Source organism: Coturnix japonica, chromosome 6, assembly GCF_001577835.2.
Source record: "Coturnix japonica isolate 7356 chromosome 6, Coturnix japonica 2.1, whole genome shotgun sequence".
Classification (NCBI taxonomy): domain Eukaryota; kingdom Metazoa; phylum Chordata; class Aves; order Galliformes; family Phasianidae; genus Coturnix; species Coturnix japonica.
In genome coordinates, this window is record NC_029521.1 from 6,986,213 (window position 1) to 7,000,681 (window position 14,469).

At 45.8% G+C, this 14,469-nt stretch overlaps 1 protein-coding gene across 10 annotated transcripts in view; it reads right to left on the reverse strand.

Moving 5' to 3' along the window:
* Positions 1–14,469, reverse strand: part of RTKN2 (rhotekin 2) — a 179,543-nt gene that overhangs the window by 34,813 nt on the left and 130,261 nt on the right. For 4 of the 10 annotated variants that reach the window (XM_015866254.2, XM_032445583.1, XM_032445582.1 and 1 more), the window contains exons 8-10: positions 7,166–7,270; positions 4,169–4,849; positions 306–505 (exon numbers count right to left, since the gene is read on the reverse strand). In XM_015866254.2, the coding sequence (XP_015721740.1) occupies positions 306–484 (179 nt within the window). In that variant the 5' untranslated portion in view covers positions 485–505; positions 4,169–4,849; positions 7,166–7,270. The other 6 variants (XR_001556011.2, XM_015866251.2, XM_015866256.2 and 3 more) reach the window with 5 other exon arrangements.

Genomic DNA, 14,469 nt, shown 5'->3' on the forward strand with positions numbered 1-14,469 from the left:
TTTTGATTGGAATAATTTTGTCTTGTTCTTTAAGAACAGGCTAGACACCTTTTTATATGCTAAAGGTAATCAAGAAAATACATCTGTGATATTAACTGATATTCATAAGCTGAACTTGTTTAATGTCAATGATAAAATCTGTCCAGAAAAAGATGACTTGTATTTGATATTCTAAAGAAGGATATTGGAATAGTCTTATAAAGCAATGACTTAAAACAACAACGTGTATGTGCACAGTGCGAGACAACTGACACACATAAAAGCCCTTTTCATAATGTTCAATGTGAATTAGAGCTTTTACTCACCACCCTTCAGTCCTGCATGAGACAGGCTCTTCCCTTTGGTTCTGCAGCTCTGCCCTGTACGCACGTATCCGCGCATTGCAGACCATCAGGTTTTTAACTGCTTGCAAAAGCTGGTCTTTCTGTGTGCTCACTGTAAGCAGTTTACAGATGCCTTCCCGTATGCGGATTTCAAAGTTCATCTTTTCTTGGATGTTGCATTCCTAGATATGCAAAACAACAAAGAATACACATAAATCCACCTGAAAGTACCCTGACTTTTTAAGGAGCCCTATTTATCATACAGTTCGAACAGAAAGCCCTGGTTAAATTATATGCAGCCATTACAGTTATCACTAAACACGAAACGATTCTCTCTTCACACACAAAAGAGAATATTATCAAACTGATTTGATACATTATACAAGCAGATTTCAAACCACCTGTTAACAGTAGGTCACCACAGCATCTGAAAGTTACTAAAAAACTATGTGGTTCAGTGTGTCATTTATGGGGTGATAGTAAAGCTCCTCTTCTATGGTCACTGTGAGGCCAAACTGAACAAAGCTTACAGAGTAACTTTTTTTCCCAATGACTTCAAGTGCAGTAATATCATATCAATAATTTATTTCAAAATATCTGGAATATTCTACATCTGTTTCTTTGGCTACCTTGAAAAAGGTTGAAAAACACGATTTTTCACTTCTGGTTGACATGATTGGGGCGTCAAACTAGATGTGAAAAAAAGGAGAATATCCCAACATTTGACTGCTTCAGGTTGCGAAGTAGAAATCAGATGGTGCTCGTCTCATGCTAAAGTTACATCCATGTCTTGCCTGATGGCACGGTCATGCACCCAAAGATTATTCATCCCAAAGTACGACTTGTCCATCAGTCACTGCATCAGTTTTTCTGAAGGACCCAATATTTTTAAGGAATTATAAGAACATCTGGGAAATCAACTTCTTCCCATTTCATGAAACATTTATAAATTTGCAATATTCTTCACTTGCCATTTCAAACAGCTCTATCCATACTGACCCAGAAGGTGAAGGGCCATTGGCTGTTTACTGCCTTCAAAGGTGTGCTAGATGCCATGCAATAACAGTTTCCTTATGATGTGCCCGGACCAAGAACAATATTTCTGGCACATAAAAAACAGGTTATCACAGTACTACTGTGAAAACCCAGAACTACTGGGCTTGCAAACACATTGCAGATCAGCAATGAGGCTTTTTTGACACTGAGGAAGTGTCCCAGCTACCTCTGGAATTGAAAGCATCATCTGTTTTCAGCTGTATAGAGCTCATACATTTTAGACAAAACAAGTGCTCTGCAGACAGATCTATAAGCAATTGCCTGAAATTGGTACAATAATTTCAATTTGCAAGTTCAGTATTCCAGCTGACAGAAAAGTACTGGCAATTGGCTCTAACCAGAACAGAAATAGAAGGGAATTAATTTCCCAACAACTCAAGTACCAGAGAAATCCAGAACCCATGAAAGGGGTGAGGCAGATTTTCTACTTGATTGGGACTCGCTGTCATTAGCTGCCTTTGACATGAGAAAGCAACCCTTTATAGCAGTCACAAGCAGCAGGTGGAAGCTCACTGCACAGCCACCAGCTATTCCCTCCTGTCTTTGCAGGAATGGCTTTTATTGCTTTTGAAGGCCTGATGCCATCATCTAAAGAGACTTAATGTTTCAGCTGTTCTTCCATCTGCTCGCAGAACATTTCTCTTTGCAAACCACCCCCATTTGCCAACCCTACAGGAAAAGCAGCTCTGGTCCATAAGCCACATTCAGCACAGCACAGCCCAAGCTGTAACGCTCTATATTTCTAGCCACCGCAGAAACCTTTTGCAGTTTAGGCCTCTTGTTCTGTTTACCAGCCCTTCTGCTAAAGACAGCAGCTTCATTCTTATTGAAATGGCACCTACTGCCATACAGCAGCTGCTTCTCCCACATCTCAAGACAGCAAGTCAGTGAGCCCCCTGTTAAATACCGAAAGGTTGCTCTCAAGTCTCCCTGGAGCATTCTCTTCTCCAGGCTGCACAGCCCAGCACTCTCAGCCTGTCCTCCTATGGGAAGTGTTCCATCCCTCGTATCATTTTTCTGGCCCTTTTCTGGATGTGCTCCAACAGGTTCACACCTCTCCTGTACTGAGGACTCCACACCTGGACACAGTACTCCAGGCGAGGCCTTACCAGCGCAGAGTAGAAGCACAGGATCAGCAACCTCACCCTGCTGGCCATGCTTCTTTTGATACAGCCCAGGACACGGCTGGCTTTCTGGGCTGCAATGGCACATTGCTGGCTCTTGTCCAGTCCACCATCCACCAGTACCCCCAGCTCCTTTGGCAGGGCTGTGCTCTATCCTTACACTGCCCAGCTTGTTCAGGGGGTTGCCACGACCCAGGTGTAAGACCTTGCACTTGGATTTGCTGCAGCTCATCACGTTCATCCTGGCCCACTGCTCCAGCCTGCCTAGCTCTCTGAATGGCATCCCTCCCTCAGAGGCTGACCGGATCACAGCACACAGCTCAGTGTCATCCACAAAGTTGCTGGGAACGCACTTGATCCCAGAGCTAATGCGTGTGATGAAGATGCTGAATAGCACGGATCGCAGCACCGCCCCGTCTCCGTTCTCGTTCCAGAAGGAGAAGCAAATACTTTTTGATTTGAGCAGTTTTTTTATTACGAGTCCCACTTCACGCAGCCCAGAAAGGCTGAGCAAGCCTCGCCGCTCCCCATAGGAAACCATGGCTCACTCGTTGATCCTAAGCTAACGCAGCAGACCCATGGCACAGGTCTCCCCCAGGCACAGCGATCTCCCGGCGCCGCGGGTATGGCGGGCGGGCGGGCTCCCGCGGCACCACGCGGACGGGGACACGCGTGACGCCCCGCAGCCGGCACCGCACCGCACCGCAGCCCGCCCCTCCTCCCCGTCCCGCTGTGGTACCCGCTGTGGTGCCCGTTCCTCACCCGCTCCGCTCCCGCCGTCCCGCTCCGCCGCATCCTCCCGGGCAGCGCCGCCATTCAAAACTCCCGCCCTCCGCAACGGCCGCCGCCCCGCCCCGCGCGTCCCGAGCAACGGCTGCAGCGGGACGGCCCCCATGAACCGCGACACGGAGCGGGACCGAGTGCTAACAGCGCGAGGAGAACGGCACTGCTGCCCTGCACAGCTGTGCTGGCACCGAGCTAACTGCATCCCTTCGGAAAGCACTGCCAGTTACACCGCTGCAGCCTAATTAATGCCAGCAGGCCCCTAAGCTGGGCGCCTATCTCCTCCTGCTTTGTGTTCGCTTAATAGAGACATTGGTTTTTCTCCTTACAAAATCGAGCCTTATGATTCTTTACATCTGTCAGATGCTCGATTAAAAAAATAAATAAATCACAGAGTCGCTCAGGTTGGAAAAGACCTTAAAGATCATCGAGTCCAACCACAAGCAAACCATACTACCCCAACTAACAGCCCTCTGCTAAATCCTGTCCCTGAGCACCGCATCCGAACAGGCCCAGGGATGGATCACTGCCTAAAATCACCCCTCCTCTTGAGCGTTACGTTATTTTAAACGCTAGGCTCATCATTTTAGTTCAGCAGGTACAAAATGTCAACACCTACTCTTGACAGCACTGCAATATTTGTCTTAATTTCTTGATTCCCACAGCTTGCTACACCTACTCCTTGAATACCATCAGAGTGTGCCAGTAGAAATCTATTCAATTCCTATTTAGGTTTCACCTGGATGGAAATACAGGAAGATTTGTACTGGATACCTGGAAAAGAATTTGCAAGGCTTTTAATAACTGGTTTCTACTGAGTTCGTTGTAAATTGAAAAGCAAACCACTGGTAAACCAGGCACTCTGGAGTTCAGGGTGTTTACCTGCAGGCTACTGGAGACAGGGCTAACCTACAAGGCACAGCTGTTACTCTCATTAACTCCTTCCCTCATTTCAGCCAGCTGAGGTCACTTAAAGTGTTCTCAATGATTTATCTGGACAAAAAGCCAACATTTAGTCCTACAAAACAAATTAAACAAGTTCACTACCTTATTGTCTTACGTTTCTGTTTCAGTTTTGACTGGTAATGTGAAAATTCATCATCCAGCCAACAGCAATAAGCTGCCACCCAACTCTGCTGAGGTTTCACAAAAGCAAAATTCAAAGGCTGTGTTTGACCCGAGCAGTCTGAAAGCAGACATCTGCTCTAGGGCAGTCATGGACTCAGCCAGTGAACACACCATCCTAAAATATGCAAGTGCCTCAATTATTTGGGATGCATCTCCCATACCTTTCTCTGACAATTAGACACAGAGGACAAAGTAGCTTAACATAACCACTTATTATTTCAGGTTTACGCAGATTAGGTTTACCTTGAGTGCTTCTTCTGTTCTAATTTCATTTATAAACTTTTTGCAGCCCTCATTCTGCTGCTCTAATGCTCCAATTGGCGCTGGGATCCCCTCTCTGTGCGATGCTTTTCTGTAATACTTGTGGCACCTCAATGAACTATCTTGATGACAACTTCATATTCCCATTGGAGTTCCAAAAGAAACAGTAAAAGGCTGAAAAGGAAGAAGGAATTGGTTTTCCTTTTTCCAGATAAGAGTCCAGAAACTCTCTCTGCCCAGTATTTCTTAAGTCAGTCCCACCTCAAAGTGCCTCCCAACTGATATACTTTAGCCTCTTAAAGACACTGCATATGGGATAAATGCTCTCCAAGTATGTTTTGTAACAGAAATCACAAGCTGCAAAAAATCCACAGCCACGTGAATTTGGAAAACAATTTCTGAGTTCAAACCTCAGAACGTTAAAAGTTGAATGACACCATGTGACTTCAAACTGCAGTTTCGAGATGCTCATGCGCAGACAAGTTATGAAGCACAGTTAGCCAAGGTTGCCCAGTCCCAGCTATTCCTCTATTTCTGCCTGGGAGACCCAGGGCACTGATTTTGGATTTGATTCATCTGTGGTCCTCATGCAGGTGGCAAAGTCATGTTCCTCAGAAGCGCCCTGTTGCACAAAGACCCTCACAGGTGGTTGGCAGCTTCAAACTAGAAGCCCTCCTCCAGCTGAGAAGATGCTGAATGTGGGCACAGTGTCTAATAAAGCATAAGTTTAGCAGCCTTTCCTTACTTTTACTAATTTATATGTTTCTCTTCTCAATATGATTTCCTATCTTTGCAGAATCTGAAGGACCAACGTTACTTTTAATTCCTTTCAAATTCAAAGTTGTTTGACACTGACTACTTGGGTCCATTACTGATATGGGGACTTTTACGTGCGCACACAAATTGTGGTCATAATAAACTCAGAGAGGTCCTTCCCACTGCTCAATATTAGAAGGATATTCAGTATTAAAAGGCTTTCTAACAGATTCTGTGCCATCATATTCATGTCGTACCCAGGTTTCTTTGTTGGGCATACGGCCCTGCTTTGATTTCTGATGTATATACTGCAGGTGACATTTGGTGTGTAAAATGCCCTCTCTGTGACAGCTGCATTCAAACATTGGCCGGGCAGCCTACTGCTGAAGTCACCACTTTGTGCTACAGGAGAATCTCACACAGCATTTGATGTTCCACTTTTAGCATCAAGTTTGTTATGATTTTTCCATCTTGCATGTGCAAGTGAAAAGTCACTGGATCACTTAAACAGTTTGTCATGTCAAATCTGAAACAGAGAATAAGTGCTCTGAGAATACTGCAAATCTAAAGATAAACTCCTATATGAGAAAATCGTGACAGAAAGCACTTTGCCTTTGTTACCCACAGAACTACCATCTATTTCTGGGAGAACAGTTGTAAGCCACTTCTGACAATAATCTTGCAGTAAAAAGGAGAGATTCTCCATCTAGCTCAATAGCAGGGCCGTGGTCTGAAGGTGGATACAAGCTGAGTATTTGCAGATGGTCTTCTATTTTATTTTTTTTTTAATACAATTTAGAGAATCTCTGAAGCCCACTACACACAGCAAATGGTCTCTGCTTGAAGTGAATCTGCCATTTGGTCTGATTTTTTTCAAGTGCCACAGTACAGGCACCTAAGGAGTGAGGAATGGCAGAGCTACATGGTGTTGAGGCTGAGCAACGTCAGGTACCGGGTGGGCAGCCACAGGTGTTGGAGTTCCCTCAGCACTGCAATATTGCAGTACTAGAAACTATCCCTTAGCAAGGCACGTTCTGGGCTGATGGCTGCCATCCCAAATAACTGAGGCACAACAGCCCATACAGAAAGCCCAGCAAACCCACAAGAAATCAGCACTATTTCTTTGCATTTCACACATTTCTAGGTTGTTTTGATCCTGTCTCAGGGAGGATATTTAAAGGGACATGGGTAGGAACCTAAGTTTACTACAAATGTTTACTTTATCCTAAGTAGTGCTTCTCATGAGTATGCCATTGGTTCACCTCAACAGTGGCCCAGTTAGACACAAGGCTGCAAGCATCTATAGCTCTGTAACACTTCCTGCCACAAAGCTCTCATTTCTTCTGCTCTTTTCTAAGTCATCATTGGGTACTAGTTACATCCGTCAAACTGATCAGGCCAACAAAGGGCCAAAACAGGAAGGATTAAGGCAAATGCTATTTCAGAGCATGAAAATAACTCGGTTAAAACCAAAGAATCCATTCCAAGTGTTTCTAGCTCCTTATCTCCACAAACCTCCTCCTAAACCCAAACTCTGCCAGTATTTTCTCCTGCCACCAACATTTGGAGACAAGGTAGTGCTCTCCTTCAGCTGTACTGAAGAGTTATGAGGCCAGATGGAGGGGGGATAGACTGCGTGTCATTCTGTTTGTTTTTCTGAGTTTCCTATGAGCAGTCTGGAGAGGGTGTTTCCCTCTCCCTTCCAGACTGTCACAGCACTGTGAAGTAACTTACCTCCACGAGACCTCAAAAGAGACAAAATAGGAAGCATTTGTCACATCACACACTGCGGATTCTGGGACCAAATTCAGGGACGTAAGGATCTTCTGGGGGACAAGCCTAGGATCAGAGACAGAGCTTTTTATACAGGTGAGGATTTTTTGTTGAATCACTCAACAGTTAGATCAAAATTGTCCATTTTCACATAAGAGGGACTAAAATATATTTTTCCTGAGGTAGAGAGATCTAAGGACAGAAACATCCTGCAAAGCAAATGAGGTCTTGTTAATTCCTTACACTCAAAGAGAGGGCAGGATGTTTTCATCCTATTTCAGGCTATGATTTCAGCGTAGGATGGGCCAAATACTTTTTTCTGTTACTTCACCTCCCTTTGAAGTCAACCCAGAGGAAGGGAATGGAACTGGACTACGTCTATGCTCTTCCCAATGTGAGATGGAAACATTTCTTGCTAATAATAGCATTATTTGCCTAACAAGACAACCTATATTTATTCACAATTATGAAAAAGCAGCAGTTGCATAGCAAATATGAGTAACTATATTTCACCTGAGGTTGGTATGTCAGAGATTTCTATAATCCTCTTAGCCATTTTATGGCCTGTTAAATGAGCTGAGACAACACTTTGTGTCATTGTTAGTATTTTAAATTACAAGTAATGGTAACAATAAAGAGCACCTCATGTTTTTACAGACAATTTAATTGAGAAGAATAAAAACTACTAGTTATGCTTAGATGCATGTATGAGCTACGCAAACATACATATATTTAATTGCTTATATTAAAAATCAGTATGAGTAGTAGGAAGCCGTTTCTAGCACTAGATCCCGTGTTTGTGTGCTATCAACTAAGTGGAATCACGTGGTTTAAAGAAAACCCAACAAACAGGATTAAAGGTTTCAAGACGGAATGGGAAGCTGAGAACGTGCCCTAACTCAGTTCTGAAATGCTCAAGTGAGTATAACATACAAATTAGTCAGTGACCCAGGAGACAAAAGCAAGCCCTGTTTGGATGGGAGCAGTTGGTGTTCTGTTTCTGCTCTGTGCAGGTGGATCTGTTGGGATATACCTAACTGCCACCTGGGTGCAAGAAATCTGAGGAAAAGATAGAAAGCCCCATGTTGCACAGCTCTGTTTCTTTTCCTTTAGTCAGGATATATTCGGTTCCCAGTCTCACGCTGCACTAGAAGCACTGAATCACACAGTCTTTGGGACCTACTATTTGAAAGAGAAGTTATGTGAAAACACCTGTCTTCAGCTGTCTTGTTTTATATCAGCTGTCACATCCTTCACATTATGTGCTCTCACGTTTTCATTGCAGATGTGGCAGTGGCAGGAGCACAGCATTTTCCAGAGCTGCATCTCTTATTTATGTAGTTTTGCAGTTTTTTCCATGGATTGTTATCCTGTGTAATTGGCCAGAGCACCATACTGCCTGCTGCCTGCTTGCTACCTGCACTTATCTTTAGACCTCAGAAGTTCCTTGCACTTCTCAGCCCCTATCAATGAGGACATCATAACTCAGAGCCTTCTTTTGAAAAGAATCTGCATAAAGCCATCAGCTAAACCTGCTCCAGTGCTGCTCCAGTGCCCCTAGTCTGTGCCTTCAAGTGGTAAATACTAAAGATGACACCTCATGTTATTCAGAGCACTGTGGGTTTAGGATCCGCTAAGGGTAGTATTCATTCTAACAAAAAACTGTTCTTGGAAGGACAATGAATTCATGCCTAATTTTGCATGACACAAGACTTTATTTATACATAAGCCATTTGGCACCAATCAGTGGATGTAAAAAACAGCCCGTTTCTGCAGTGAATCAGGACTCCCATGATTCATACCAGCAAGAGGAGAGCAGGGCTGCAATGAGACAAATGACACATTGCCTTTATGCTAGCCCCATGTGTCCAACAGAGGTCTATCATTAACATATGCAGTCTACTGTGGAAGAGGCAAAGGACTTCAGGCTGGCTGTGCAGTCACGTTGCTCTTCTCATTCACAGCCTGAGAAGGGCTATGACATGTATATGGAATGCTGCCCATGAAGCCAAAACACCTGAGAGAATGCTCTTTCATTGCACTCACACTTAAGAACATTACTAAGAGCTCTCAGCTTTCCATTTTCCTTCCATGCCCACCCCTCCACTGCAGACCATGTCCACCTTTTCTACACCATTCAGGAAACCCGTTGGCTTACATGAGTTGTGCTGAATCCCACCACTCAGTGTCTTGCTTATACAGCAGCCTGCAGCCTACCTGCCCATCTGCCAGGGCAGCAGCTGGACCCCAGACCTTCATGTGTAATGCGAACTAGAAAATGAACTGTTTGCATGAAAACCTAGAAAGAGGATCAAGGTGGAAAGAGCACAAAACAAAACTGTCCCTGAGCATCCAATAAAATCAACAAATTTTCAGATTATATTAAAGATGCAGACCTGAATTGCCTTCTGCATTTCTATGTGACATTTGATGTCTATCTTAGCAGACCAGGTGGAGGCTTTGCCCGTTTGACTCAGTGTTCGTTGTCAGCTTGTTCTGCTTTGTTTTCACATTCTGTTGATTTAGGCTGTTCTGTTAAATCAACGTTCTGTTGATTTAAGACAGATTCCTGACAATTCTGATGTGAGCTGCTATCACACGGCCTTTAATGGATCCTTTGCCCATAAAAGAGGTCAAACAGTTCTGCAACACTCCTGGAGAAATGGAATTTTCTCTTCCTCAGCATGTTCTCTATATCTGATACAGATGCACCAGCACAGCATTGGCACCCAACAGGACAGTTTCCTACTTCTGGTTTGTATGCATATAAAAATGGCCTGATATCATCTTCCACAGCACAAGCCATCCCTGAACATAGCCACTCACCATGCTGCCTCTCCACGCTGACACAGAAGGGAATGCCACTGCTGTAAAAGTGACTGACCCCCTCCTCCCTGACAACAGGCCTTGCTGCAGAAGGTGAAGAGCCCCCAGAGCAGATGGCAGGGATGTGGCAGAGGACAAACTGCAGACCCACTGCTTCCCACAGGGCCTAGATATGGCAGTGGACTGAATTTGCCACCATAGTCTTTAAACACTGTTCTTTTTATGTCTTTGCTTATGAAAATGAAAAAGACTTTAAAAATCCCAACACATAGGATTAGTCACCAAGCGAGCTAATTAGGTATTGGTGGCAATTATCAGTCCTTTTTAAGGCCTTTTTGGACACTTTTTTTCAGTTAGGAAATCAGTGTGGCTTATTTCACATGAAAGGCAGTTGGTATGAGGTTTTAAAAGCGATACTCCTTACCATCCTGTGTCCATTGCAGAAAGAACACCAGCAGAATGAAATAGATTGAACTTCCACTTTGATGGTGTGCTTTGTACTTTCTCTCCTTTGGAGAAAACATCTATATTTTAGCGAGTCCCAATGAGGGAAAGGCTTTGCTGTAGGGTGAAATGTTCCTTTAAAGAAGCTATCCTGGCATGTTTTTTACTGTATTTCACTCTGCTTTTTTTTATTATTATTTTTTTTTTTTTCCAAGTGGGACAGCTTCATCCTGAAAGGACCCCTTCCTGCAGCAGACTGCATCTCACTTTGGAAGACCTCTGGGAACAGCAATTACTCCCCACCTCTTGGCTCTGTTCCATCATCTCATCACTCAATTCATAATTCTGCTGGCTAATCCTACAGATAGTGCCTGGAAAGTACCTCCCTTGCTGTACAGAGTTGGTTTAAGTAAGGCAACTTTGCTGTGGCCATGTTCCTACTGTCACCAGCAATGCTGTGATTCTGCGCTGCCGTTATCTGTCCCCATACCAGACTTGAAGGTCTCAGAGGTGTTGCCAAAGGGCCGCTGCCCTGCAGAGCATCTGAAAAGGACAGCAGTCTGGGGAGCAGAGAGACAGCTGTGTTACAGGGCTGCGCTCATCCTGGTGCTCATTCACAACTTACAGCTCAGACTTTCACTCCCCTAGGAAAAGGCAGCAGAAACTTCAGATGTTCCTGTCCCTGAAGGCCTCCTCCCAGGGTGATGGTGCCCTGGGACCTCTGCTTGCAGCAGAGCAGCCTCCATCCAGCACAGAGGCAGGTCCAAGCATGGGGCCGCTACCAAAGCAGCTCACACTGCCCACTGGAGCATGTCCGACATAGCCCACGTTGGGTGTCCCCGTTTTTATATAGAAAGAGAAGCCTCAAAAGGGGAAATAATTTGCAAAAAAAGGGGCTGCATCAAGAACACAGCCAGGAGTGGGCACCCAGCCTAGCTCTGCCAGCTCTGTGAGCCCACACAACTCTCCCCCTTTATAATGAGCGCACTAAACCCAGCACAGCAACACAGTTGCAAGAAGTTCCTCCAGCTCTTCCTCTCTCTGGAGGTGTTAGTTATATTTTATTTTGTCTCCTAGCTAACCAAAGTAACTTTTTTTTTTTGAGGAAAACTTCAGATGGCTGGAAGGCAGGCCGTGCCCACAGCTGACACTCCTCAATCTCCTGTCTTTTAGAAAATATGCCTGCAGCCATCTCACCACATCACAGCCAAACCGCCGTGACCTGACAGCTCTCATCGGGTATGGGAAGAACAGCACAAATCAACCCACACGAACACCGTTCTCCTTTTCTAACCAGAAAAGCATGAAACAGTACAGGTAGAGAAAAGTTGAACAACTTCAAGCTTCACACAGGGCTGGCCTACAAGATCACTGAAGAGATCCAAAAGTCTGCTGGAAGCTGATATCAGCCTTGGCCCAACAAACTGCTGCAGGAGCAAGAGCAGCCACACAGCGTGCAGCCTCTTCTTGTTGTGACAGCAAAACTCATTGGAAACTGCAGACTTTACCTTTAAAAAAATAATCAAAAGCTGAATTGACTTTCAATGATCAGATCTGAGGCTCCCCTAAAGAGCAGCAACAAGCTAGCCAGCACTTGGTAGCCACACAGTCAGTGCCTCTTCCTCTTGGTTCAGTGTTGCTGTAAGTACTGTGCTGCTCAATTATTCCACCATAAATGCACTGCAGAGTCTTTTTCCTGCTAGGTGGCATGGGAGTCTGTGATAGCAACATAAACTTTGTTGTATGTCTGATCCACTTTGAATTGATCTGCTCACAAAGCTAACACGAGTCCTGGTCTGAGCACCACTACTGTAAGAGTCACTGAAATAGCTCCTACAGGTTTCCTGAGGTCTTTCATCAGATTTTATTCCTGCTTTTCAATAAAAAAGAGAGGAGGTGATAAATACTAAATGTGGGTAAGTTTCAGCATCTCCAAGTAACACGTGCATGTGTAGTTCATGCCCAAACGCTGAGAAAAGCACCGAACCTTCCAGCATCCAAACAAGTGGAACTGGAAAGGTGCACCTATTTCACACACAGATTTACAGCGCAGTGAGGGGGGATGCGGTACTTGCCAGAGCCCAACCCAAAATCTCACCTGTATGCAGCAGTAAAGCGCGTGCATTACTTCTCTTCTGAAGCATGATTTACATAGGAAGAGGTCTGCTCATCAGTTTCCCACCCCAAATCAGCAGCTATGGGACCAGGCATGGCAAGTACAGATCACTGCCTGAAAAAGTTGAACATTGTGAACGTTTTCCACACTGCACCAGGCAGGCTGGGACATGCAGGCTTCACTGAAATAACACTTACCCTTCTGGAAGTCTGACTGCAAAATGTTTAAAAGAGATCTTGAAAGAAAGAGATGCATACAAATAACTGGGGTAATGCCCCCCAGCACCTGGCAGAATTTCAGAGGTGAGTCATACATTATGGCTGTGTACATCTGGGCTTTGTGTGAGCGATAGTGTTGGGCTCTACCCACCCCAGCTTTAAATCACAGGGGATGAAGCTCAGATGTGTAATGATGTACGTTCTCCACTGTAGAACACACATTTATTGTTAGAGCAAGGTGAGATTGCTCCTCAATGACTACTGAAAAAAACAACTGAACTGTACTTCCAGATGGGATCACCCAGGAGAAGATGAACAGAATCCCAATCCAGCAAAACAAACATCCACAGTACAAGCTAACCCTGAGAAATCTAGGATGGAGGATTACTGGGTACTTCAGATGTAACTGATCCAGGCCACATAGGTCAGCCTGCAGCTGACCTGACTCCCTCACAGCCATCCACATTTGCTATCCCCAGGACCACCAGGGCTCACATTACAGTCAGTGTTAGAAGTGAATGGGACTCCAGGCAGCAGCCCATCAGGCTGAGTGAACCTCACTTCCATCTGCATCTCTCAGCATCAGCATTGACCTGGAGAAGCAGTGCAGGATGGAGACAACAGAGGAGTCAATGGAACAGGGGATAGCAGCTAAGAAAGCGGGTTCACAACTGTACGTCTGATCCTGCTGAAGTTCTCCTCCAACAAAGGAACAGCCAGGAACCCCAGGACCAAGGTGAGTGTGGTTCAGAGCTATCCCTCCTGTACCACACGACAAACTGGGCAGTCACAGCCCGTCAAGGTGACACAGGACAAAGCTGAGCAAGAAGTTGCAGCCCAGCCGGTAGCCCACACACTTGAGAGATTATCTGAAGCACTGAAATGCTATTTGAGCAGCTTCCTTTGATATGCCATCTGGAGAATCATTTACTGGGAACGTCTTAATCACATCAAAGGCACTTATCAATGCAGTGGATTTCTCTGTGTTTAGGATTGCCTGCACACCGCACTCAAGGAAGAGATGAATTAGCACAGACTTAAACGTTACCACACTGCTCTCTCCCACAGCAATAAAAGCCTGCACCACACTGCCCTCGGCACCAGGTTCCAGGAGAGCATTTCAGCACTACCTCAAGAAGGTTGTGACTTTACCATCAGCTTTGCTCACGTTTTCTATGATTTCTAACACCAGCTGTGCATCTGCGGTATAAAAAATTGGCAGAGACGCATATTCACCAACTGTGGGGCAGTGCGCCCAGGCAGACCTTCCTTCTGGCAATGAAAAAACAATCAGTGTCCTCTGCCTGGAGCCCCGAGAGTGAGTTAGGGCCACCTTAACGGGAACAGTCTTTCTGCCCGCTAAACATAGGTCAGAAACAACTACAAGGCCAGGCGCCATCGCACCGAGCCGGAGCCCAGGCCGGGCAGCCCGCACCGCACGGCGGCTCGTCCCGCTCCGCGCAGCGCCGGGCACGGCCCGCAACCCGCAGCTCCCCGCGGCCGGGCGCTGCCCGACAGCCCGTTCCCACAGCCGGGTGATGCCGCGGCCACCGCTCGCTACCCCCGATCCCCGCAGTCTCCGCCCGCCGCTCTCCGCCCCTCCCCGCCCCGCGGCGGCTGCCGGCCGCGAGTGCGTGCGGCGACGCTCGGCTGATTTACGG